The sequence below is a fragment of the Choloepus didactylus genome, chromosome 24 (assembly GCF_015220235.1).
Source record: "Choloepus didactylus isolate mChoDid1 chromosome 24, mChoDid1.pri, whole genome shotgun sequence".
Taxonomy (NCBI): Eukaryota; Metazoa; Chordata; class Mammalia; order Pilosa; family Megalonychidae; genus Choloepus; species Choloepus didactylus.
In genome coordinates this window covers 16,911,313-16,936,672 of record NC_051330.1, presented here as the reverse complement: position 1 = coordinate 16,936,672, position 25,360 = coordinate 16,911,313, and the positions used below count along the sequence as shown (strand labels likewise).

Here is a 25,360-nt window from a genome sequence, read left to right as displayed (position 1 = left end):
CACAGAAATAGCCTGTTCTCTGACGGAATAGAGAGTACGGCAAAGCTGGTAAATTTTATGAGGCCAGAATACTTGTGCCAACTATTTTTTCTCACTTATTTTTGTCTTTTGGCTTTAAGGAGTTTTAAACTACAGAGGTGTTCAATGGTTAAGCAGACAGACATTTATTTTTCTTTTATTTCTTCATTTGCTTTTATGCTTGACACTTTGCTTATTGAGATCAGACAAAATTTTATCATAAATTGTTATTTTTATGGGATTGTTTTCTGCATATTATTATGTAATTCATATGTTATTTATTAGGGTTGTGAGATAAGAAACTAATAATATCTTTTCCAAATGTCAAAGAATTTTTCCAACACCATTATTTTAAAAAAATATCCTTCTCCACTGATTTATGATATCACTATCATAAAATATTTAACTCTTCTGCATACCAAGATCTGGTTATGGGTTCTCAACTCTGCTCTGTGTATCTTTCTGTCTCTTTTCATACCCCTACAATGCTACTCTAAATAATTTTAATATTAAAATGTGCTTTCAAATCTGATAGAAACAGTCTGCTGTAGAAGAGATCTATACTATTCTTATTTACTATTCTTATCCATTCCATAGTCCAGATTAACTTTAATTTACATTTACAAATTCAAGAAATCATTGGAATTTTATTTAGGATTAAATAGAACATCTCAATTATTTGGGAGAAGAACTGTCATTTTCACAATACTTTAATCTTTCCAACAAGAAATATTTTACCTTTTGATTATGAAACTCACTTATGTAACTCAGTAAATATACACACACACACTCATGCTCATAACCTGTGCATCTTTTGATAAGACTTATCCAAGTTGCCAGTTTTTGTTATAATTGATATTGCGACTGGAGACTTTATGTTTGTAACTATTTTCTGCTGGTTCATAAAAAACATATTGATGTCTGTATATTTTCACCACCTCACTGAACTCTTAATAGTTTCCAGTAGTTTCCAGTAGGTTTTGTATGGTGTTTTCTTTAATCAATAGGTCACTTGAAACTTTTAGTAGTCTCTTAATTCAGGATTCTGTTTAATAAATAAAAGAAATCCCCATCAAATGCTGGGTTGGAGGAAAGAGGAACACTAAACCCAAACTTCTAAAATATCCTCACTTTGTGATATATTTTGATATAAAACCCTAGAATTCCTTAGAGCTGAATGAAAACTTACGTATAACAAATCTAACTCTCTCCTTTTCAGAGGGTGAAACAGAATCTCTGACTATTTACTCATGTAGCTGTTGTAATGTTGGATGTTGGGGGAAAGAAACATTAGTGACCACATTATAATGAGCTGTCATCAAAATTCTAGTGCGCTATAGTAACGTTACAATTTTGTGATCTGTAATTTTCCCCATAAGTGTTCTCAACATAGGCCATGTTGTCTTGAAATGACATACTTTAAAAAATTCATTGATTTTTATCATCATTATCATTGTTATTATGACAGAAATTGTGGGTTTACGGAAGAATCATGCATAAAATACAGGGTTCCCATATACCACTCTATTATTAACACCTTGAATTGGTGTCATACATTTGTTACATGTGATGGAAACACTTGTATAATTGTACTACTAACTACAGTCCATGGTTTAACAGTGTTCACTGTGTTCTGCAGTTTCACACATTTAAAAAATTTTTTATTCTAGTAATATATATACAACCTGAAATTTCCCTTTTACATGCATTCAAATATATAATTAGTGCTGTTAATTATGTTCACAATGTTGTGTTACCATCATCACCATCCACTACTGAAACTTTTCTTTCATCTCAAATAGCAACTCTGTATATTAACTCCTTACTCCCTATTGCTTACCTCCACCCTGCCCCCTGCTAGCCTATATTCTGGAGTCTGACTCTATGAGTTTGCTTATTCCAATTATTTCATATAAGTGAGATCATACAATATTTGTCCTTTTGTGTCTGGTATATTCACAGACACAAAAGGACAAATATTCTGGTTCACTTGTTGATGAACACTTGGGTTGCTTCCATCTTTTGGAAACTGTGAATAATGCCACAATGGACATTGGTGTGCAAATATCTGTTCAAGTCCCTGCTTTCAATTCTTTTGGGTATATACCTGGAAGTGAGATTGCCAGGTCATAGGGTAGTTCTATACTTCACTTTCTGAGGAGCTGCCATCTTCCACAGCAACTACACCATTTTACGTTGCCATTGGCAATGAATGAGGGTTTCTATTTTTCCACATCCTTGTCAACACTTATGATTGTCTGTTTTTTTAATACTAGTCCTTCTAGTGGTATGAAATGGTGTCTCATTGTGGTTTTTGATTTGCATTCCCTTGATAGCTAATGATGATTAGCATCTTTCCATGCACCTTTTGGCCATTTGTATGTCTTCTTTAGAGAGGTGTCTATTCAGGTCTTTTGCCCACATTTTTTTTTTTATTAAATTCAGTTTTATTGAAATACATTCACACACCATACAATCATCCATGATATACAATCCACTGTCCACAGTATGATAACATAGTTATGCGTTCATCACCACAATCTATCTCTGAACATTTTCCTTACATCAGAAAGAACCAGAACAAGAATAAAAAATAAAAGTGAAAAAAGGACACCCAAATCATCCCCCCATCCCACCCCATTTGTCCTTTAGTTTTTATCCCCATTCCTCTACTCATCCATACACTAGATAAAGGGGGTGTGATCCACAAGGTCTTCACAATCACACTGTCACCCCTTGTAATCTACATTATTATATAATTGTCTTCAGGAGTCCAGACTGCTGGGTTGGAGTTTGGTAGTTTCAGGTATTTACTTCTAGCTATTCGAATACATTAAAGCCTGAGAGGTGTTATCTATATAGTGCATAAGAATGTCCACCAGAGTGACCTCTCGACTCCATTTGGAATCTCTCAGCCACTGAAACTATTTTGTCTCATTTTGCATCCCCCTTTTGGTCAAGAAGATACTCTCAGTCCCACGATGCCGGGTCCACATTCATCCCCGGGAGTCGTACTCTGCATTGCCAGGGAGATTTACACCCCTGGGAGTCGGGTCTCACGTAGAGGGGAGGGCAGTGAGTTCACCTGTCAAGATGCTTTTGCCCACTTTTTAATTGAGTTGTATGTCTTTTAGTTGTTGAGTCAAAGCATTTCTTGATATATTCTGGATATTAAACTTCATCGAATATGTGGTGTTCTAGTTTCCTAATGCTGCCGAAAACACCAGAGACGGATTGGCTTTTATAACAGGGTTTTTTTTTTTGGTTACACAGTTACAGTCTTATGGTCATAAAGTGTCCAAGGTAACATATCAGCAATTGGGTACCTTCACTGGAGGATGGCCAATGGCATTGGAAAACTTCTGTTAGCTGGGAAAGCATGTGGCTGGCATCTGCTCCAAAGTTCTGGTTTCAAAATAGCTTTCTCCCAGGACATTCCTCTCTAGGTTGCAGTTCCTCAAAAATGTCACTCTTGGTTGCTCTTGGGGTGTTTGTCCTCTCTTAGCTTCTCCAGAGCAAGAGTCTGCTTTCAACGGCCATCTTCAAACTGTCTCTCATCTGCAGCTACTCTCTCAGCCTCTGTGCATTCTTCAAGGTGTCCCTCTTGACTGTAGCAAGCTGGCTTCTTCTGTCTGACCTTTTATAGGGCTCCAGTGAACTAATCAAGGCCAATGCTGAATGGGCAGGGCCACAACTCCATGGAAATTATCCAATGAAAGATCTCGCCCACAGTTGAGTAATCACATCTCCATGGAAACATCCAATGAAAAGTCTCCAACACAATCAACACCAATACATTTCCTGCCCACACAAGACTGCATCAAAGATAATGGTGTTTTGGAGGACATAATACATCCAAAACAGCAAATGTATCCAAATATTTTCTCCCGTTGTGTAGGTTGTCATTTGACTTTCATGGTAGAGTCCTTTGAAGCACAACATTTAAAAATTTTGATGAGGTCCCATTTATCTATTTTTTTCTTCTGTTACTTGTGCTTTGGGTATAAATTCTAAGAAACCATTGCCTAACATAAGGTCCTGAAGATGCTTCCTTAAGTTTTCTTCTAGGTGTTTGGTAATTCTGGCTCTTATATTTAGGCCTTTGATCCATTTTGAGTTAATTTTTGAATAAGGTGTGAGGTAGAGAGCCACTCTCTTTTTTTTTTTTCACAAATGAAGAACCAACTTTTCCAGCACCATTTCTTGAAACGACTACTCTTCCTCAAATAAGTGGCCTTTTCCCTCTTGTCAAAAATCAGTTTCCCATAGTGTTAGGGTTGATTTCTGAACTCTCAATTAGATTCCATTGTTGTATGTATCTATCCTTATGTCAGTACTGTGCTGTTTTGATAACTATGGCTTTGTAATAAGTTTTAAAACTCAAAATGTGAGTCTATCAACTTCATTCTTTTTCAGTATGGCATTGGCTATCTGAGCCCCTTACCCTTCCATATAAATTTCGTGATTGGCTTTTCCCTTTCTACAAAGAAGGTTGTTGGAATTTTGATCGTGATTGTGTTGAATCTGTAAATCATTTTGGGTAGAATTGACATATTAATATTTAGTCTTCCAATTCATAAACATAGAGTGTCTTTCTATTTATTTAGGCCTTATTTTATTTCTTTTAGCCATTTTTTATAGTTTTCTGTGTACAATTCCTTTCCCTTCTTGGTTAGATTTGTTCCTAGATACTTGATTCTTTTAGTTGCTATTGTGAATGGAATTTTTTTCTTGATTTCTTCTTTGAATTTTTCATTACTAGTATAGAGAAACACTACTGAATTTTGGGTGTTGATCTGGAAACTTGTAGTTTTCCTGAATTCATTTATTAGCTCTAGGAGCTTTGGTGTGGATTTTTCAGGATTTTCTGTATAAAGGACTATGTCATCTGCATTTGGGTAAGTTTTACTTCTTCCTTTCCAATTTGGATAACTTTTATTTCTTTTTCTTGCCTGATTGCTCTGACTACAACTCCATTACAAAGTTGATTAACAGTGCTGACAGAAGGCATCCTTGTTTTGTTCCTGATCTTAGAGGGAAAGCTTTCAATCTTTCATCGTTGAGTATGATGTTAGCTGTGGATTTTTCATATATGCCCTTTATCATGTTGAGGAAGTTTATTTCTATTCCTAGTTTACTAAGGTTTTTTTTGTCAAGAAGTGGTGCTGGATTTTGTCAATTGTCTTTTCTGCATCAATTGAGATGATCACGTGCTTTCTTTTTCCCTTCATTCTGTTAATGTGGTGTATTACGCTGATTTTTTGTATGTTGAACCACTCTTGCATACCAGGGATAAATCCCACTTGATCATGGCATATAATTTTTTAATGAGTTATTGGATTCGGTTTGCTGGTATTTTGTATTTTTGCATTTATATTCCTAAGAGATATTGGCCTGTAATCTTCTTTTCTTGTGGTATCTACCTGGCTTTGATATAAGGGTGATCTTAGCCTCATAGAATGGATTCAGGAATGTTCCTTCTTCAATTTTTTGGAAGAGTTTGAGCAAGACTGGTATCAACTCTCCCTGGAATGTTTGATACAATCACCTCTGCCATCTGGTACAGGGCTTTTCTTTGTTGAGAGGGGTTTTTTGATTACTGATTCATTCTTTTTACTATTCATTTGTTTGTTGAGATCTCTATTTCTTCTTGGGTCAGTGTAAGTAGTTTGTGTTTTCGAGGAATTTGTTCATTTTATCTAGGTTACTAATTTGTTGGCATACACTTGTTCATGGTATCCTCTTACAGTCTTTTTATTTCAATGGGGTAGGTATAGACAGTAATATCCCCCTTTACACTTCTGATTTTAGTTATTTTGTCCTCTTTCTTTTTTTCCTTTGCCAGTCTAGCTAAAGGTTGTTGATTTAATTTTTTTCAAAGAAATAATTTTTGATTTTGTTGAGTTTCTCTACTGTTTTTTTTAAAATTTTTGGGTTACGTCTCTCATTTGAAAGCTTTCTTATTTTTTAATGTAAGCATTTAGAGCTATACATTTCCCTCTTAACATTGCCTTTGCTGAATCCCTAAAATTTTGGTATGTTGTATTTTCATTTTCATTTGCTTCAAGATATTTCTTAATTTCACTTGTGAATTCTTCTTTAATCCATTGGTTGTTTAAGAGAATTTTGTTTAATTTCCACATATTTATGAATTTTCCATTTTTCCCTCTGTTATTGATTTCAAGTCATTCCATTGTGGTCTTAGAAGACATGTTGTAAATATTAATCTTTTTAAATTTGTCAACACTTATTTTGTTACCTAACATGTGGTCTATCTTGGAGAATGATGCACGTGCACTTGAGAAGAATGTGTATTCTGTTTTTGTTGGATGAAGTGTTCTATATATGTCTGTCAGGTCTAGTTAGTTTAGGATATCATTCAAGTCTTGTACTTCCTTATTGATCTTCTGTCTAGATGTTCTATCCATTATTCAAAGTGGTGGATTAAAGTCTCCTACTGTTAAAGTAGAACTATCTATTTCTCCCATCATATCTGTCAGTATTGGATATATATATTTTGGGGCTTCTATTAGCTGCATATATATTTGTATTTGCTACATCTCCCCAAAGAACTGACCCTTTGATCAGTAAATGAGGACCTTCTTTGTCCCTCATAACAGGGACTTGAATAGATTTTAAGTCAGAATGACTTACTTTATTTTAGAGCAGAAGCAGAAAGGAAGGTTCCATCTGCTTCCCCAAACTGTATTTCTAAGCTGTTTTCTAAGCACTCAGCATGCAGAGGAACACGCTGTTGCAATGGCCCCATCTTACTGAGTGTCTGTAACAGGCCAATGCAAACAAGCTGCAACTCACAAGTGGAAACTCCACTCTAGTGTCAAGTTTGAGAGGAGCTGGAACTCAGGGCAGCTCCTCAGGTATAGACCTTGGTGGAAACTAGTATCCCTACAGCCACCAAAAACACTTTAGGAGCTCTGCAAACATATGTCATTTATTTGCCTTGGAATACGGGTCTATTATCCAAATCCCAGTTGGACGTTTTATCCCCTGGAGGGAGTCAGCTTTGCAAAATGGCTGTCATGGGTGCAGAGATCAGAGACAGATGTCACAAATTTCTCCTCATCTGCCAGTTGCCTGAAGTAATTTTTTCCCTCACACCCCACCTTTCTTCCTACTGTGATGCAAGCACTGGCATGTGTGTGGTGAGTAGGTCACTATTAGAACCTAACGTTAATAGGGAGGGACATTCAAATATGGGCAGTGCTATTATATTTGCACCCCAATCAAGTGTTTGTTGACTCCCTATGGTGTCCTCCTCTCACTAGACCATCAACTCTTCAAGGACAGAGATGATACCCTCTTCATCTGCATGTGTTGAGTCCCTAGCACTGTGCCGGAAGTGGAGAGGTTTCAATAAAGGCATGAATGAATAACTGATTGAAAGAAATGGAGGGAACATAACCACAGCATTACAGTCCCTGCCCACCATGAGCTGGTGAAGGCTGTCCATTGCTTGTAAAGATAACTTTATAGATTTGGTCTGGGTTGATGGGGGGATGTGGGGGTGGGATAGAGGCTCCTGGTCACCCTGTCATCTGGAATGTGGTTGAGTGAGAGAATCACATTTGACAGGAAGATTGAACTCTAATCAAGTCCATAGCTCTAAAATTATTCCTTTCCCGAGGGAGATTAAGTCATGAACTCCACCTTGTGGTAGGAACAGAGCCCTCTGCAACCTGACAGGAAGTGAGGTGAAGCGATGAGTTCCGCTGAGCAGCAGGCAGGTGGCTGTCTAATTCACTCCGAGCACACATGACTTAGTCAAGAGGAGGAAGGCTCCAGGAGAAGGACCGGAGAGCCTGAGTGAGAGCCAAGGAGAACGAGGATCGGAAGCTCGTGAGAGCTGTGGGCTGATGTTCCCATGATCCCACACCACAGAGCAGAGTCTCTGGGAGATATGGGACAATAAAGAATGTTGCACAGAGAACCCTGGGGAAATGACACCAAAGTGTAAGGGAAAGAGAAATAAGAGGGGAAGGTGAGTAGGATAAAATGGATTTGACAAAGTCACAATATAAGACAGTATATAAGAAATGATAGGAGGCAAAAGGGCATATTTTCTGAAAACTGGAACTATCACCAAGTAGTCAGTATTTTACATACCCTCTAACTTTTGAATCACAAAGAATGAGAGGACTTTATGTGTCATCTAAATAAACATCCTGTTATCAAAGAGGACTGCTTTAACCCATTTCATTTACCAAGACTGGGTTGCTATCAAATGAGGCAACAGAGCCATTTTCAAGCTGAAATTAAGGAAACCCAGGAAATACACAACCATACAAAAATATTTTTTAAGGAACAAATGTCACTAACTCCCTCTTCAACAAGAAGTCCAGAATAAAGCATAATGATGTATGTTATGACTGGGAAATCAAAGGATGCTGAACATAGTCTAGTCTTTTATGTAAACATACACACATACATATATGCATACATTATATATGCACACACACATTCACATGTAAACACTACTTTACAGGAATGCATGATAATGACACTTGCATTAATGCTGTGTGCCTTTTATTTTTAATGTAGGCTTTTTCTTATTCTCCTGCTGCTTCACTCCTTCTTCCCCATTTCTTTCTGGCTCCACCTACATTAGTTTCCTATCCCCATCCAAACTAACCCATGTTAACATATTTTTCTGTATACTCATATGATAAAATAGAGACTGTGGAGACCCAGGGCTGGGCCCCGTCCCCTCCATAGTGAAAGTGAGTTGTTGCACGTAGCTGCCTACTTGGCCAGGACAGATGTTAAAGATCATCAGACCTCCCCAGGGGGGAAGGAATGTACAAATGATATCATAAACAAAGCATTAAAACTGCCCCCCACCCCGGACTCCCAGGGATGAGCCTGGCCCTGGCATCGTGGGATTGAGAAAGCCATCTTGACCAAAAGGGGGAAGAGAAATGAAACAAAATAAAGTTTCAGTGGCTAAGAGATCTCAAATAGAGTTGAGGGGTCATTCTGGAGGTTATTCTGATGCATTATAAAGATATTCCTTTTTCATTTCTAGTGTATTAGAATAGCTAGAAGGAAATACCAGAGTCTGTTGAACAGTAATCCAGTAGACTTGATTCTTGATGATAAGTGTATAACTATACAGCTTTTATCATGTGACCATGTGATAGTGAAAACCTGGTGACTGATACTCCCTTTACCCAGTGTATAGGCAGACAAGTAACAAAATAATGACAAAAAATATATTAATAATGGGGGGTTAAGGGGTATGGGATGGTTTGGATGTTCATTTTTTTTTCTTTACTTTGGAGTACTGAAAATGTTCTAAAATTAATTGTGGCAATGAATGCACAACTATATGATGATACTGTGAGCCCATGATTGTATACTTTGGATGGACCACATGGTGTGTGTATAGGGGTATATCCCAATAAAAATGCATTAAAAAAAAATCACAATGAGATAGCACCACACACTCACTAGTTAACTGACATTAAAAAGACAATACCAAGTGTTGGTGATGATTTGGAGCAATTGGAATTTTCACTGCTGCTAGGAATGCAAAATGGTGAGGTCACTTTGGAAACAAATTGGTTGTTTCTCATGAAGTTAAGCAGTAACTTAGCACAATTCCCAGCAATTCCACTCCTAGGTATTTACCCAGGAGAAATGAAAATATAAGCCAATACAGAGACTTAGCTGTATGTGAATGTTCATAGCAGCTTTATTCATAATAGCTGAAAACTGGAAGCAATCCAAATGTCTATCAACTGGTGTTCTAGTTTGCTAATGCTGCCAGGATGCAAAACACCAGAAATGGATTGGCTTTTATAAAAGGGTGTTTATTTGATTACACAGTTACAGTCTTAAGGCCATAAAGTGTCCATCAATAAAGAGTACCTTCACTGGAGAAAGGCCATTGGCATTCAGAAAACCTCTGTTAACTGGGAAGGCACATGGCTGGTGTCTGCTCCAAGTTCTGGTTTCAAAATGGCTGCCTCTCAAGACATTCCTCTCTAGGCTGCAGCGACTCTTCAAAATGTCACTCTCAGTTGCTCTTGGGGCATTTGTCCTCTCTTAGCTTTTCCGGAGCAAGAGTCTTCTTTTCAATGGCCATTTTCAAACTGTCTTTCATCTGCAGCTCCTCTCTCAGCTCCTGTGCTTTCTTCCAAGTGTCCCTCTTGACTGTAGCAAGCTCACTCCTGTTTGAGCTTATATAGTGCCCTAGTAAATTAATCAAGGCCCACACTGAATGGGCAGAGCCACACCTCCATCGAAATCATCCAGTCAGAGTTATCACCTACAGCTGGGTGGGTCACATCTCCATGGAAACACTCAAAGAATTACAATCTAATCAACACTAATACATCTGCCCACACAAGATTGCATCAAAGATAATGGTGTTTGGGGGACATAATACATTCAAACTGGCACAGCTGGTGAAGGAATAAATAAACTATGGTGTCTTCAGACAATGCAATGGTACTCAGCAATAAAAAAAAGAATGAGCACACAAAACATGACTGAATCTCAAAAGCATTATGATACATGAAAGAAGCAGACATAAAAGGCTACGTATTACATTATTCTGTTTGTATGACATTTTGGCAACTTTAAACAATGGTGTTCTGGGAAAAATAATCTAGTGGTGTTATGGAGGAGATCCCCAGGGTGGGGTGTCTGCTAAGAGGTTGGTGTGGTGATCCCAAATATACTCTTGAGGACCTGGGCTGGGTGGGGTTAGTGAGGAAGGTATGGACATCAAGGTTGTCATGAAGAGATCTGACTTTTCACCCTACCTCCACTAGGGGTGAGCTGTCTGCCCTTGGGCAAGTCACCTAACTTCTCTGGGCCTCACTTCTCTCATCCATAAAACAGAGATAAAAATATTCTCCCAAGGAGAGTGAGAGGTAAGCTGGGGTCACAGGTAAAGTGTCTCACGTCTGGAACAGAGACAGAGCTCTGTGAAGGTTAATTTCCTTCCCTGTTGGCTTCCTTCTCCTTGTGCCTCTTGGTTGTGTGTCTAGTCACATTCCTCTGTTTCATTTTGGTAAGAAATGTAAGCATAAGCCCAAGCTGGGCCAAAATGTGTCTACTCCTAACCAGCACCAGCCCTCAGTGTACGTTGGTTAATACAATCCCTGTGTCACCAACACTCTGTAATCTTAATCAAGTCAACCTCCTTCTGTGGGCATCTCCAGAATGAAGGGCTTGGACAAGATGACTGCTATGGTCTCTTATTTCAGCTCCTTCACTCCAGGATTCTAGTCCAGGAATGAAGAAATAGAAATCAAGAAGTGGTTGCCACATAGACCGACATAGAGAGAAGAGTGCCATGTGATGGAGGGAGATCAATGGGCTGCAGCTGCAAGCCAAGAACAATGAGGGTTGTTGGCTGTCTCCAGAAGCAAGGAAGGGGCAAGGGGCACTCCTCCCCTACAGGTTTCAGAGGAAGCCTGGCTTTCCAGCTTCTAGTCTGCACAACTGTAAGGGAATACACTTCTGTTATTTGAAGCCCCCATTTGTGGTGCTTTGCTATGGCAACTCCAGGAAACTAATACACCCAGTAAGTCAAGTCATCTTGAAGCCAATTGGGACTCCAGAAACATTAGTTCACAGTACTACCAGCTGCAAATTGTTCACAAGCTCAGTCCTTTTAGGGAAACTAATGCTAAGGAAAGGGCCTAACAAGCCTAAACCACTCTACCTATTGTAGGCCAAGATAAGGCTTAAGGGTAGCCAAGCTTTGGCGGGTGGGTAAATAGGCTGAATTCCAACTCAGATCTTCACGTTGCACTGGGCCATCCACACAGCATGTGCTTGTGGCCTGGGCATCAGGTAGACCTTTCTTAACTTCCTTAAAATGGAGTTTGAATAACTTGAATGTACTCTCCATATGTGTTACCTAGACTCTTGCCTGCCTGATGAGGTTTTGTTCTGCATGGAAATGGCCATAGAGTTGACCTCTTAGGTGGTCCCTTGCTCCTTTGTGCACACCAGCATGTGTATGGTGAGTAGGTCACTATTAGCACCTAACATTAATAGGGAGGGGCATTCAAATAAAGGGAAAGAATCAAGCTCTTATTCTGCATTTTCTATATAAATTGTCCCTCAGGGTGACCAAACAGTTGATGAGGGAAAGTTTCTGTCTTTAGAAGTATTTTGGCTAATAAATGAACTAGAAATTATAGAGTGTCATTTTGCAAATCACTAATGATTTAAAGGATCTAAGCAATGATTACCTGTGACTTTTAACATCCCTAAAAAAAAAGACAACCAGGCCATGTGCTTCCTGAGGGAAGGACCCCACTCCACCAGTGAAGAGTTCTTGCAAAAAAATCAAACCCAAATCTGATCCACCCTCTGGATCTAACTACCAACTTACAGAATATATGTAGGACAGAGAGACACATGAAATACCACCACAGACATGCAATGAGCAATGTCAGACTGTGAGGAATTCTTCAGGAAAAACAACCCAGTTCTTTAAATAACAAAAACCAGCAGTGAGGAAAATGGGGAGGGGGAGGCAGAGAGGGATATATGAGAGGGAAACTTATAGACTGAAAGAAACTTAAGAGACATATTAGAATCCTATTTAGATCATGATTCAAACAAACTATAAAATTTAAAAACTTATAAGTAAGGGAAATACATGTATTTTCAGGATATTCACTGACATTAAGGTATTACAGTTAATTTTTTAAATCTGATAATGATTTTGTTTCTTTTTTAAAGGGTCTGTTTTTTTTAAACTTAGATTCTGAAATATTTTCAGCTGAAACTATTTGATGCAGAGTGTGAGGAAGGGAGCTAGAGTGATGGGTATAGATGAGGCAAGATTGGCCATGTGTCCTGAATCTATGGTGTTCAAAGTCAGGATGGTGTTACTTGGGGGATGTATAGGCTTCTGGGGTGTTGATTAAACAGAATTTTAAATGTGTGAAAATCTACAAGCTATACAATTATGATTTATGCACTCTTTTTACTCAACAAAAAGTTTACTTAAAGAAGTTGGCTAGCATATTCTCTCAAGCATTAGGGACCCCTAATTTAATAAGCCAAGCCCTTGATTTTAGGGCTTGCCCTTATAAAACTTGTTCCTGCAAAGGAGAAGCTAGGGCTACCTATGAGTATGCCTAAGAGTCACCCCCAGAAAACCTCTTTTGTTGCTCAGATGTGGCCTCTCTCTCAGCCAACTCTGCAATAAACTCACTACCCTCCCCTCTACATAGGACATGATTCCCAGGGGTGTAAGTCTCCCTGGCAAGGTGGGATATGACTCCTGGGGATGAGCCTGGATTCAGCACTGTGGGATTAAGAAAGCCTTCTAGACCAAAAGGGGGAAAGGAAGTGGAACAAAATAAAGTTTCAGTGGCTAAGAGATTTCAAATAGAGTTGAGAGATCATTCTGGAGGTTTATTCTTATGCATTATATGATATTACTTTTTAGTTTCAAGTATATTAGAATAGATAGAAGGAAATACTTGAAAGAGTTGAACAGTAATCCAGCAGCCTTGATTCTTGAAGATGATACTATAACTATACAGCTTTTATGGGGTGACCATTTGATTATATAAACCTTGTGATTGACACTCCCTTTATGCAGTGTATGGCCAGATACATGATAAAATAAAGACTAAATAAATAAATAAATAAAATAGGGAGGGATAAAGGGTATGGGATGCTTAGGGTGTTCTTTTTTATTTTTATTATTTTTTCTTTTTTCTCTTTTTTTGGAGTAATGAAAATGTTCTAAAATTGATTGTAGTGATGAATACACAGCTATATTGTGATACTGTGAGCCACTGATTGTATTCCTTGGATGGATTATACAGTGTGTGCATGTTCCAGTTTGCTAATGCTGCCTTTTTGCAAAACACCAGACATGGATTGACTTTTATAAAGGGGGTTTATTTGGTTACAAAGTTACAGTCTTAAGGCCATAAAAGTGTCCAAAGTAAGGCATCAACAATAGGGTACCTTCACTGGAGAAAGGCCATTGACATCCGGAAAACATCTGTTAGCTGGCTGGCATCTGCTTGCTTCCAGGTTGTGTTTCAAAATGGCATTCTCCAAAATACCCCTAAGCTGCAGCTTCTCAGGACAAACTCTGGGCTTGTACCTCCAAAGCATCAAAAAAACTGCTTTCAACAGCAGTCTACAAAGTGTTTCTGTAAGTTACAGCTCTCCAAAATGTCACTCTTAGTTACTCTGAGCTCCTTCTGTCCATGAACTCTTTTTATAGGACTCCTGTGATTTAATTAGGACCCACCCTGGATGGGTGGGGTAACACCTCCATGGAAATTATCCAATCAAAGATCTTGCCCATGGTTGATTGAGTCACATCTCCATGGAAACACTCAAAGTATTCCAACCAAATCAACACTAATACGTCTGCTCCCACAAGACTGCTTGAAAGAACATGGTGTTTAGTGGGACATAATGCATCCAAACCAGCACAGTGCATATACCTCAATAAAACTGCATTAAACAACTCCCCTCTCCTGATCACTGTTGATAACAAATCTCCACACCCCTGTGTCACAAGATCCTTCCAAAACTCTGTTCTTACAACCTATGGAATATCTTTGCCCTAACCCTTACAAATCACCCCATAGCAACCTGTGCTCTTTGCAGAGCACTAACTTCCATATTTCCCAGCCAGCTGCCACCATGAAACCATCTTCTGTCTGTAAATCCTATGAAGCTCATGTCTAACTCCATGCCTGGTGTGTTCTTCAGTCTTGGGGCTGAGCTGGGTTGGAACAATTGGTGAGCCAGCCAGGAGATCAAAGAGCTGCCAGCTGTAGCAGGCATGAGTCTTGAGAAGGGAGAATCTGTAGGGGGGAATCCCAACTTGGCCTGTGTCATCCATGTGGTGAGGTGTGGCTACCCTCCTGGATAAATGGGGACACCCATGAGAGTATGGGGATACCCTGAAAACTCCAGCAGGGTTGCTAAGTGTTTTGCAACAAACAGCGGGATAATTAAATTTGAATAAGAAGAAAAGAGACCACCAAATATTGGCAGCTATAACATGGCCCCAGTTAGGAAACTTGTGGATGGCTACCAAAGCAGAACAAACAGCAAAAGCTACTGCATGCCATTTAGAGGAGAAAGTAAAACTAGAAAGATACATGTAACTTGTCCAGGCAGAAATGAAGGACTCTCTAACTGATCACCTGCTCTGAGTGGATGATCAGTTGGAGACTCTGGCATGCATATACGCCCAAGTCAAAGACTGTAAGTCACCTTAGGCTTGAGTCTGGAGGATTTTAACTACTCCAGGATGGGACCCCAAAGTGTGGGACCCCATAGACTCCTCCTTGGAAGAGGAAGGGGAGGAAGAATGGGAGGTAGAGGAGGATGAAGAGCTCCAACAAGGTTCACCCCACAATACAACAAAAATGGAAGGTACCACAAGATCAACCCCTTGGGGTTCAGCGATTTCAGCCTCCTGAACAGAAATTACATGCTACTATGTGAGACTACACCACTGCTAAATTGGATGATTTGGGGCATCAATATAGAAAAAACTACCCAATTGGCTTTTGAGGTTTTGGGTCACTGGAGCAGAGGGGGTAGTGCTATCTTAAATAGAAATGAGTAAACAGGCATCTATTATAACCCACCCTTTGCTACAAAAATGCTTGTATGATACCTCAGCTAATGCAAAACTGCCTCCTTATTGGTATGGCTGGTGATGGGTGTAAAGCGACATGACCTAATGAAGGGGATATACCTCATGATACCCCCCAATGACAAACTATGGAGGAGCTACAAGAAGTTTTAAGGGAGAGTAGGAATGAAGCATGCCATTTGTGACATGGCTTTTGTAGGTTCTGACCCTGAGGCTTTTACTGCAGGAATGAAAAACATGGTATTGCACACTGCTCCTGACCATTACTCTGAGCCTCTTGTGTCTATTCTAGGTCTGCTAGTAGGACAGCCTATTTCCATTGCCACACAGGTTATTGCTAAACTTGGAGAGTTGCAGAGGCTGTGGGAAAAGGAGAGGAGGAGTTAGGGCAATGGGAAAGACTCCCCATGAGCATGACTGTCCTAATCAGGTATCTCGCAAGCAGATGTGGGCAGATCTCATCACTGCAGGCACAGAAATAAAAGCAATAAATAGGCAACCTAATGTAGTCCTAGTAAAGCTATGGAGCAAACTACCTAAGGGCCAGAGATTTACTAATGTAAGTTCCAAATCTCCAAGGGAGAAGGAAGTCAGGAAAGAAACCACTGTTCAGAGCCAAAGCCCAGGAACCTTCCAGTTCCCTGGAAGAGGTGTGGCAGGCCCCTTTCCCCCTCCCATAGAATGGGTGGTTGAGATCCCTGGATGTGAATGACAGCTGGGGATCCCTGGGATTGGAGGCCACATGTAGAATTAACCATTTAGTGGTCTCCTACTAACCAGCAGCATGTGTTAGCAATAGCAGATACTAGTGCTACTTTAATTTATAGAAATGTATCCCAATTTAATGGACCCCTGCTGGCCATAGACTGCTATGGGGGAAAAAACAGTCAACACCAAATGGCATAATTTGACCTTGCAAATTGGGAGCTTGCCCCCCCCCCCCAAATGTATACAGTATACATTTCCCTTATAACAGAATAAATTTTAGGAATTGATCTTCTACAGAATGCCATGTTACAGTCCACTATAAGGGAATTCCACCTCCAGTGTAGAGTGATCAAAGCAGTCTTAAAGGACCCCTGCCTTGGAGGGTCATGGCTACGAAGCAATATAAACTCCCAGGAGGGCACCAAGAAATCTCAGCCACTATCAAAGAGTTGGAGTGGGTGAGGACAATAATACCCACTCTAGCCCTTTCAGTAGTCCTGTATGGCTAGTCTGAGCGCCTGATGGAACATGGCATATGACAGTAGATTATTGGGAGTTAAATAAGGTAACACCACCATTGTATGCCACAGTCCCAAACATTGCTGGTTTATTACAAGAGATTAGTACACAGTTTTGTCAATATCACTTTATTTTTGGATCTTGCTAATGTTTTCTTTAGTGTCTCCTTGAAAAAATCAAGCCAGCCTGAATTTACCTTCCCCTGGGGGGGACAACAATGGACTTTTACTGTGCTTCTCCAAGGCTATGGACATAGCCTGACCATCTGCCACAATCTCATGGCAAAGGATTTGGCTAAATGGAAAAGCCCCACAAGTGTAACTCTATTTCACTACATTGATGACGTCATGTTAACCAATAACTCTCTTTCAGCATTAAAAGAATCCTCAGGCTCATTGCTATCTCACCTTGAGAGTCAGGGATGAGCAGTCAATGGCAACAAACTGCAAGGTCCTGGCTGCTCTGTCAAATTCTTGAGTGTTGTATGGTCAGGTAAGACAAAAACTATACATTCTGCTGTAGTTGATAAGCTGCAATGTTTCCCTATGCCACAAATGCCAAAGAAATTAACAGCTTTCTTGGGGTTGTTGGAGTATTGGAGACCTTTTGTTCCTTAGCCCAAATGTTAAAACCTTTGTATGTTTTGATTAGGAAAGGCCATCCCTGTCAATGGGACATCTCCCAACAGGCCACTTTTGAAAATGCAAAAAGGTCAATAGCACAGGCACAAGCACTGAGGGGCATAAATCCAGACCTGGCCTGGGAATTGAATGTAGCTAGCACCGATACTGAGTTTTGGTTGGATCTGTGACAAAGACAACGCTCTAAATGAATGCCTCTTGGCTTTTGGTCATAATTACAGAGAGGGGCAGAACTGAGATACAGCCCCCTGGAAAAGCAACAGTGTGCTACATATAATGCCTTATTGCAAACAGAGGGACTGATGCATAGATGTCTAGTCACCTTGAAAATGGCTATCCCTATTCAAGGGTGGATGACCAACATGGCTTCTAAGCGATGCTCTGGCAGTGCCCAACTAAGCACACTGACCAAATTGAAAACCTACCTGCAATAGCGCAGCATTTTTATGCCAGCTGTGCCAATTTGGATGTATTATGTCCCCCAAAATGCCATGTTCTTTAATGAAGTCTTGTGGGAGCATATGTATTGGTGTTGATTGGGTTGGAATCCTTTGATTGAGTGTTTCCATGAAGATGTGACTCAATCAACTGTGGGAGAAATGTTTAATTGAACTATTTCCATGGAGATATGGAGATCTGCCCATTCAGGGTGGGTCTCGATTTCATCACTGGAGTCTTATAAAAGCCCTCACAAACAAAAGGACCAGAGAGCAGCTGAGAGTGACATTTTGAAGAGCAGTTCAGAGAGACATTTTGAAGATGGCCACTGAAAGTAGACTTTTGTTGACACTTTGGGGATGCTAGTCCAGTGTTTGCTCCAGAGAAGCTAAGAAAGGACAAAACACCCTAAAAGCAACATTTTGTAGAATGCACAGTTGCTGAGAGAGGAGCCAGAACACAACCCAGGGTCATCAGATGCCAGCCATGTGACTTCCCAGCTAACAGAAGTTTTCTGTATGCCATTGGTCTTCTTTTTGTGAAGGTATACTCATGTTGACACCTTAGCTTGGACCCTTTTATGGCCTTAAGGCTGTAACTGTGTAACCAAATAAACCCCCTTTATAAAAGCCAATCCATTTCTGGTGTTTTGCATAATGGCAGCATTAGCAAACTGGAACACCAGCCCTCTGAGTGCAGAAATGCACAAGATTCTCAGACCAGTATCCTATATAGAAGATTCAACAGCTAAAGTTGCTGCACCTGAAATAGCTGTTGAAAGGCCCACAATAGAAGGCAGGGGTATCATTCCCAAGACTGCTTGGTACTTGGATGGATCTGCTAGCAGGCAGTCTCCCACATGGACAGCTGTGACAGTGCATCCCAGTACTGACACTATATGGTGGGAGACTGGCACAATGCAAAGCAGTCATGGGCTGATTTAAGAGTAGTGTGAGTGGTAATAGTGCATGAAGCAGGAGACACACTAACCATCTGTACTGACAGCTGGGCTGTTTACAAAGACCTTATGATCAGAATGGCAACCTGGAAACAGGAACAATGGACAATCATAGGTTGCCCCCTCTGGAGACAAGAATTGTGGAAAGATATCTGGGGGCTGCCAACAATGAAAGGTAACTTTCCAGCGGCTAGCGGACATCACTAGAAAGTGCCCTTCATGCTCCCTATGTCGACCATATAGGTTACCACACCAGATGGGACACATCAGCCAGTCACAAATCCTGGTGATCCAGTGGCAAGTGGACTGCATCAGTCTCCTGCTCTTGGAGGAAGTGAGATTCTTTTACTGCTGTGGACACACCTACAGGACTTTGGTTAGCTTTCACGGTGGGGAAGGTGAACCAGTGGGCCACCCTATGCTGTTTGAAAAGGATGAGCATTCTGTAAGGCATACCTACACTGATAGTGATCAGGGGGACCCCCTTTCACTGGAAAAATGACCCAAGTTGGGTTTGGACTATGATATAATGTGGATTTTCCATCTGCCTTTAACCACACAGGTCCAGGTCTTATGGAAAGAATGAATGGCTTGTTAAAGGACAGCGAAAAGATGATAAATGGTCCTTGTAGCAGTGGATTAAAAGGCTTTATCAGTCCTAAACCACCGAAACTCTACACCTTGCTGCAGCCCCAGCTTCTGTTGAAATGCTAACAGCAGTGCGGATGCAGGTGCTGAGAATACAAATTAAACGGCCAGCTGCTTTATAGCCAGAAAGGGGGAATAATAATAACTTGTTGTTGCCTGTGCCTCAGACCATACAAATTGGGGAAAATAAAGTCTTTCAGCCTTGGTGCTGGCCTGTGCAGGTGCATTAGTTAAGAATCCTAAGTCCCTGGGGAATAGGAGTTACCCAAAATATTGTACTAAAACCTCAGTTTATTCAGAAAATGCCTGTTAAAATCTTTATCGCCAGCCCACCAAAAGGAACTTTATGCATGACTATGTGGACCCTTCTTATGCCCAGATTAATGATTGATGTAATGATAGAAGAATCTCAAGGTTTGTAGGGGGAGAATATCTGGTATTTAAACCTCCCCATAATGCTCCTTTGCCTGCTAAATCAGCAGGAATTACCCATTTTTGTTCCCCATAAACATCTTTCTTTTTGTCCATAGTGCCCTAGAAAACACTTTCCTACAGTGGGCTTCAGTGGTAACTCATGCCCACAATTGAACCCCATGTTGCATTTGCATGGACTTGCCATCTTCAGGCACTACTGGTCTTCCTTGGTCTGTGACTCCTGTGAATTGGACTGTACAGAATACCCTGCTGGCCCAGCAGAATTCAGTGCATCAGAAAATCTGGAAAAGAATCTTCTCATTTAAGACTGAAATCCAACTACCATCCTATAATGAGACTGGGGCTTACATCTCCTCCCTTGTACAGGAACAGGTGAACAAGCCCCAACCTATATTGGAGTCTGCTGTGTATAATGGTTTAGGGTGGCAGATGGCAGAAGCTGTAACAATAGATAATGTTGCCCCTGTCTGTATGGAGTGACTTGATGGAATTCATGATGTGGGGTGGCTACCCCCCAAATTGTGTACTTTTACTGTTAAACCATGAAACAACAGTCTTTTCCACTGGCAAAATATCTCCAACCAACATGGAGCATATCCTTTCCCTAAGGGATGGCTAAGGACCTGTGGGCAATATGGTTGGTCCTATTTACCCTGCAACAGGACAATTGTACATGGGGAGAGCCCTATGTCCCCGCCACCTTATATGATTCTTTACCCCATACTCCTAGTAACTGGAAAATTGTTAAAACTAGATATAGAATAAAACACACTCCCTGTTGGTATTATCCTTTAGCCATTCTTGAACCAGGTGGAGCTACAAGTTACTGAAAAACGTGGTAGTTTTAGCCAATCACACTGCCCAAGCACTCAGTGATTCCAAAAGAGCTATATCCTTGCTAAATGAAGAAACTACACAGCTTAGAAAGGTAGTTTTACAAAATAGAATGGCCTTACATATCCTCACTGCAGCACAAGGCGGCATCTGTACCTTAATAATAATGTGCAGGGCTGCATATATATTCCTGATCGTTTGTACAATGTTTCAAAAGTTTTAAATCATATGCAAAACCATATACATAATATTGATCAATTATCAGCAGATCCCTTGTATAATGATTTAATTCCCTTTCTTGGCCATGGCAGCATCTCCTTGCGGGGTTGTTGTCTCTGTTTGGGGGACTCCTAGTGTTCTGTTGTCTTATATGGCTGTGAAATATGGATGCAATGCCTGTCCTTTGGTCAACATAGTCTGCTGCGTGGGGATGGATAATGGGGACCCAGATCCCAGGCCCCTTTCCCTCCATAGTGAAAGTGAATTATTGCATGTAGTCACCTACAGACGTTAAAGGTCATCAGACCTCCTGATCCAGTTTGTTAATGCTGCTGGAATGCAAAACACCAGAAATGGGTTGGCTTTTATAAGGGGGGTTTATTTGGTTACAAAGTTACAGTCTTAAGGCCATAAAGTGTCCAAGGCAAGGCATCAGCAATAGGGTACCTTCACTGGAGAATGGCCAGTGGTGTCTGGAAAACCTCTGTTAGCTGGGAAGGCATGTGGCTTGTGTCTGCTCCAAGTTCTGGTTTCAAATTGGCTTTCTCCCAGGATGTTCCTCTCTAGGCTGCAGTTCCTCAAAAATGTCACTCTTAGTTGCTCTCAGGGCATTTGTCCTCTCTTGGCTTCTCTGGTGCAAGAGTCTGCTTTCAATGGCCATCTTCAAACTGTCTCTCATCTGCAGCTACTCTCAGCCTCTGTGCATTCTTCAAAGTGTCCCTCTTGCCTGTAGCAAGCTCACTCCTGTCTGAGCTTATATAGTGCTCCAATGAACTAATCAAGGCCCATGCTGAATGGGCAGGGCCACACCTCCATGGAAATTATCCAATCAGAGTTATCACCTTCAGTAGGGGGGGGTCACATCTCCCCCATGGACACTGAACCAATAGGTTTCAACTCTATCCACATTAATACTTCTGCCCTGACAAGACTGCCTTATAGAATATGGCTTTTTCTGGTGGACATAAATATACAAACTGGCACACCTCCCCAGGGGAGGAAAGAATGCACAGATGGTATCTTAAATAAAGCACTAAAATTCCCCTCCCCTGATCACTGTTGATAACAAATCACACCCCTTTGTCATAAGACCCTGCCGAAACTCTATTCTCACACCCTATGGAGTGTCTTTGTCCTAACCCTTATAAACAGTTCCTGGCACTCTGTGCTCTTTGCTGGGTGCTAACTTCCATCTTTCCTGACCGGCCACCACCGTGGAACCATCTCCTGTCTGTAAGTCTTTTTAAGCTCATGCCTAACTCCATGCCTGGCATGTTCTTCAGTCTTGGGGCTGAGCTGGGCTGAAACAGAGACATATACATATAGAACACATACACATATATATGGATGTGGGGGCGGGTCATTGTTTTACAAAATTATGATCATATCTCAGACATTTTTGACATCTTGCCTTGAAGTGCTCTTGAATTTTTTTTTTTTAATTTTGAAACAGTCTCAAACTTACAGAAAAATTGCAAATAAAGTATTTTATATATATATATATATGTATATATAGCTATATATATTACCCATGATTATTTGAGACAAAGTTGCAGAACTGATATCCTATCACACAGAATACTTTAGTGTATATTTCAGACAAACAGCTCACACAACTTCAGGAATACCACAGAAATGAGTCTGGGCTCTTCTCATTTAATCCTATAGGCGGACCGCACTTTCTATTTGACCACTAATGTTCTCTTTGATTACTTGATTAAAGTGGTATTTGCCAACATTGTTTACCTTACAGTTACTCGCTTTCCATTTGTTATTAATAAATAGTTTATGGGAAAGTTCTTTGAAACTATGTAAAATAGCCTGTTCCTGATCTCACTTTCAAATTATTCATTTAATGAAATTATTATGGACTCGTAATTTCCTTTTGTAATGTATTAATTGTCCCAGGTCTGTGTCCTTTTGATATGTTTCCATCATTGCTTGAACACTTCCTTGCTCTTTTGCTACATCAAATATTGCCAGCTCATCTTGCACTTTTCCTGCCCCAGCCCTGAAATCAGCCATTTCTCTAAGGAGCTTAGTGGGAGACTGGTATTCAAAAGCCAACATCTGGCAGGGGAGGTGCTCCTTGCTCTTGGTGGGTTAGTTTCCAGGCTCTCTCGGTGAAGAGAACAAGGGAATATCTGTATGTTATATACATACACACACACTCATACACAAAAACACACATATGTCTCTGTGCATATGCACATTTACATCTGTATTTATTATAAATATTGAAAACCATGAATTCACACTGATAATTTAACACCAGGGCTCCATTCTAGCTTTCTTGCTTTCCTGATCCATGCCCTTGGTCCCCCACAGTAGAAACCTGATGCCCACTACTCTCAATGATTGACTAATAGGTCCATTCCCCTGGTTGTCTACAGTCCCCCCTTGTGCCTCCCCCCACTTCCCCACTCCTGCCCTCCTCATTGAGCTGAGCTCTCACTCCAGCCAACCTGTGTCCTCCTCAGCTGTGCCTGCCCTCATCCAACCACCCTCAATGCCCCAAGAAGAATCTTTCTTGACCCTCCTGGACCTCTCATCCCACCCTGGCCACCCCAGCCCTGCAAGGCAGCCCTGCTAAGGGTCTCTGACACCTTGGGGGTCGGGGAACCCTCTTCTGTAGAAGACCTCCTCACTCCTCACACACTCTGCACCCTGTACCCCACCTCCAGACACCCCCTTACAATCTCGGCCTCCTCACCCCATTTGGGGGGCTACCCGCACAGAGCAAGGTCCCTGACATGAACCCGTCCGCCGCTTCCCGCCAGGCCATGCCCTGCACAGAACCTGACTCCCTGCCCCAGGCGCCCTCCTACCCAAAAGCTGTCCTCACCCGGGGCAGGTGCCAACGCCCTGCCCTGCCCCCGTGACCCCTGCCCCATGTGCAGGTGCTGGCCTTGCTCAGTCCCGCCATATGGCTTAAGACCGAATTGTGCAAGAAAGGAAGGTGAGAAGAAGAAACGGGGGGAGGGGGGGAGTGGAAGGGAAGGAAAGAAAGAAAAAGGGAGGGGAGGGAGAGGAAGAGAAGGGAGTGGGAGGGGAAGACAGGAAACAAAGGCATTCCCTTTTTTCCAGCATTTTGCCACTATGAAAAAAGCTGCAATAAACATCCTTTGATAGAGGCATAACTCTTTTCCAATGAGTGTAACATTCTGCAGGGGGGTGTATCATGATGCATCATCCACATTGTTGGTGACGGGGATCCCCTTTGCTTCCAGCTTTTTGCCACCATGAACAAAGCTGTGAAACATATCCTTGCATGTGCCTGTATGCACTGGAATAGATGTTTCTTTCTTTCTTTTTTTTTTTTTTTTTCCATGTTTATTTCTATATGACAGATTCCCAGGAGTGGGGTTGCTGGTTCAGAGGTAAAGATTTTAATGATGTTTGGCCATTCTGTGACCATCTCTGAGAAAAAGGAATATTTGTTTCTTCACACAGGGGAAACTGAGGCACTGAGAGGTGCCTGATTTCCACAGAATCCTAGCCACTGAGCTTTGGCAGATTTGGGCAGGGCTCAGGGAATATACAGGTATGTGGGTCTGAAGTTTATGGAATCTTCTCCAACAGCTGCATCAGCCATCAAAGTTTCCCTCTCATTCCTGTAGGTCCTTATCAGGGGAACGGTTCACTCCCCTTATCCCACCCCCACCCAATTTACAGATTCCCTAGCACCTCCCTCCTCATCCAGCTCCACCTTGCTTGACTGCTACATACATGGTGGGCACTGATCTAGGCAGGAGCCTATGGCTCAGATGTAGGACACCCCCAGAGGGTGAGAAAGATGAGCAACCCTAGTGCAGCCTGTACTAACCACCCAGAGATGCCAGCAGGCGACAGGTGGAGAAGGAGAGGCAGGCAGAGGGTGGCAATGGTTTCCCCAAAGCAGTGACACGTGAACTTGGACTTGGAGGTCAGGTTGGTGCCAGCCAGGCAAAGCAGAGGGCAGGGGGTGCCCAACAGGGGAAAAGATGTGACAGAGAAGGCAGCCCATGGGAAAACGCAAATTCTACACCTCTCTGTCCACCTGTGGTTCAAGGTCCCCCAGAGTCCACCTACTTCCAGCTTTAACACCTGCCCTCCCAGGCCCTCACGGAGCTAACTCCAGCTTCCTCACTCACCTCCAAACTCAGCAGGCTCCTTCCAGCCTCTTGCACTCCCCTCGTTCATCTCCTTAGGAAAATGCCGTTTTTAAAGACGTCGTTCCCGCTTCCTAAGAAGCCTTCCCCAGCTACTTCAGCTCTCACTTATCTTTTACCCTCTGAATAAGCTGGCTAGTGCCTGGCACTTTTCAAATGT

At 41.4% G+C, this 25,360-nt stretch overlaps 1 protein-coding gene across 1 annotated transcript in view; it reads left to right on the top strand.

Annotated features, from left to right (window-relative positions):
- LOC119519922 (non-histone chromosomal protein HMG-17-like) overlaps positions 1–23,931 on the top strand; it is a 54,244-nt gene extending 30,313 nt beyond the window's left edge. The window contains exon 2 of the mRNA XM_037817667.1: positions 23,734–23,931. Within this exon, the coding sequence (XP_037673595.1) occupies positions 23,734–23,931 (198 nt within the window). The remainder of the gene's footprint in view (positions 1–23,733) is intronic.
- The last annotated feature ends 1,429 nt before the right edge of the window (positions 23,932–25,360 follow it).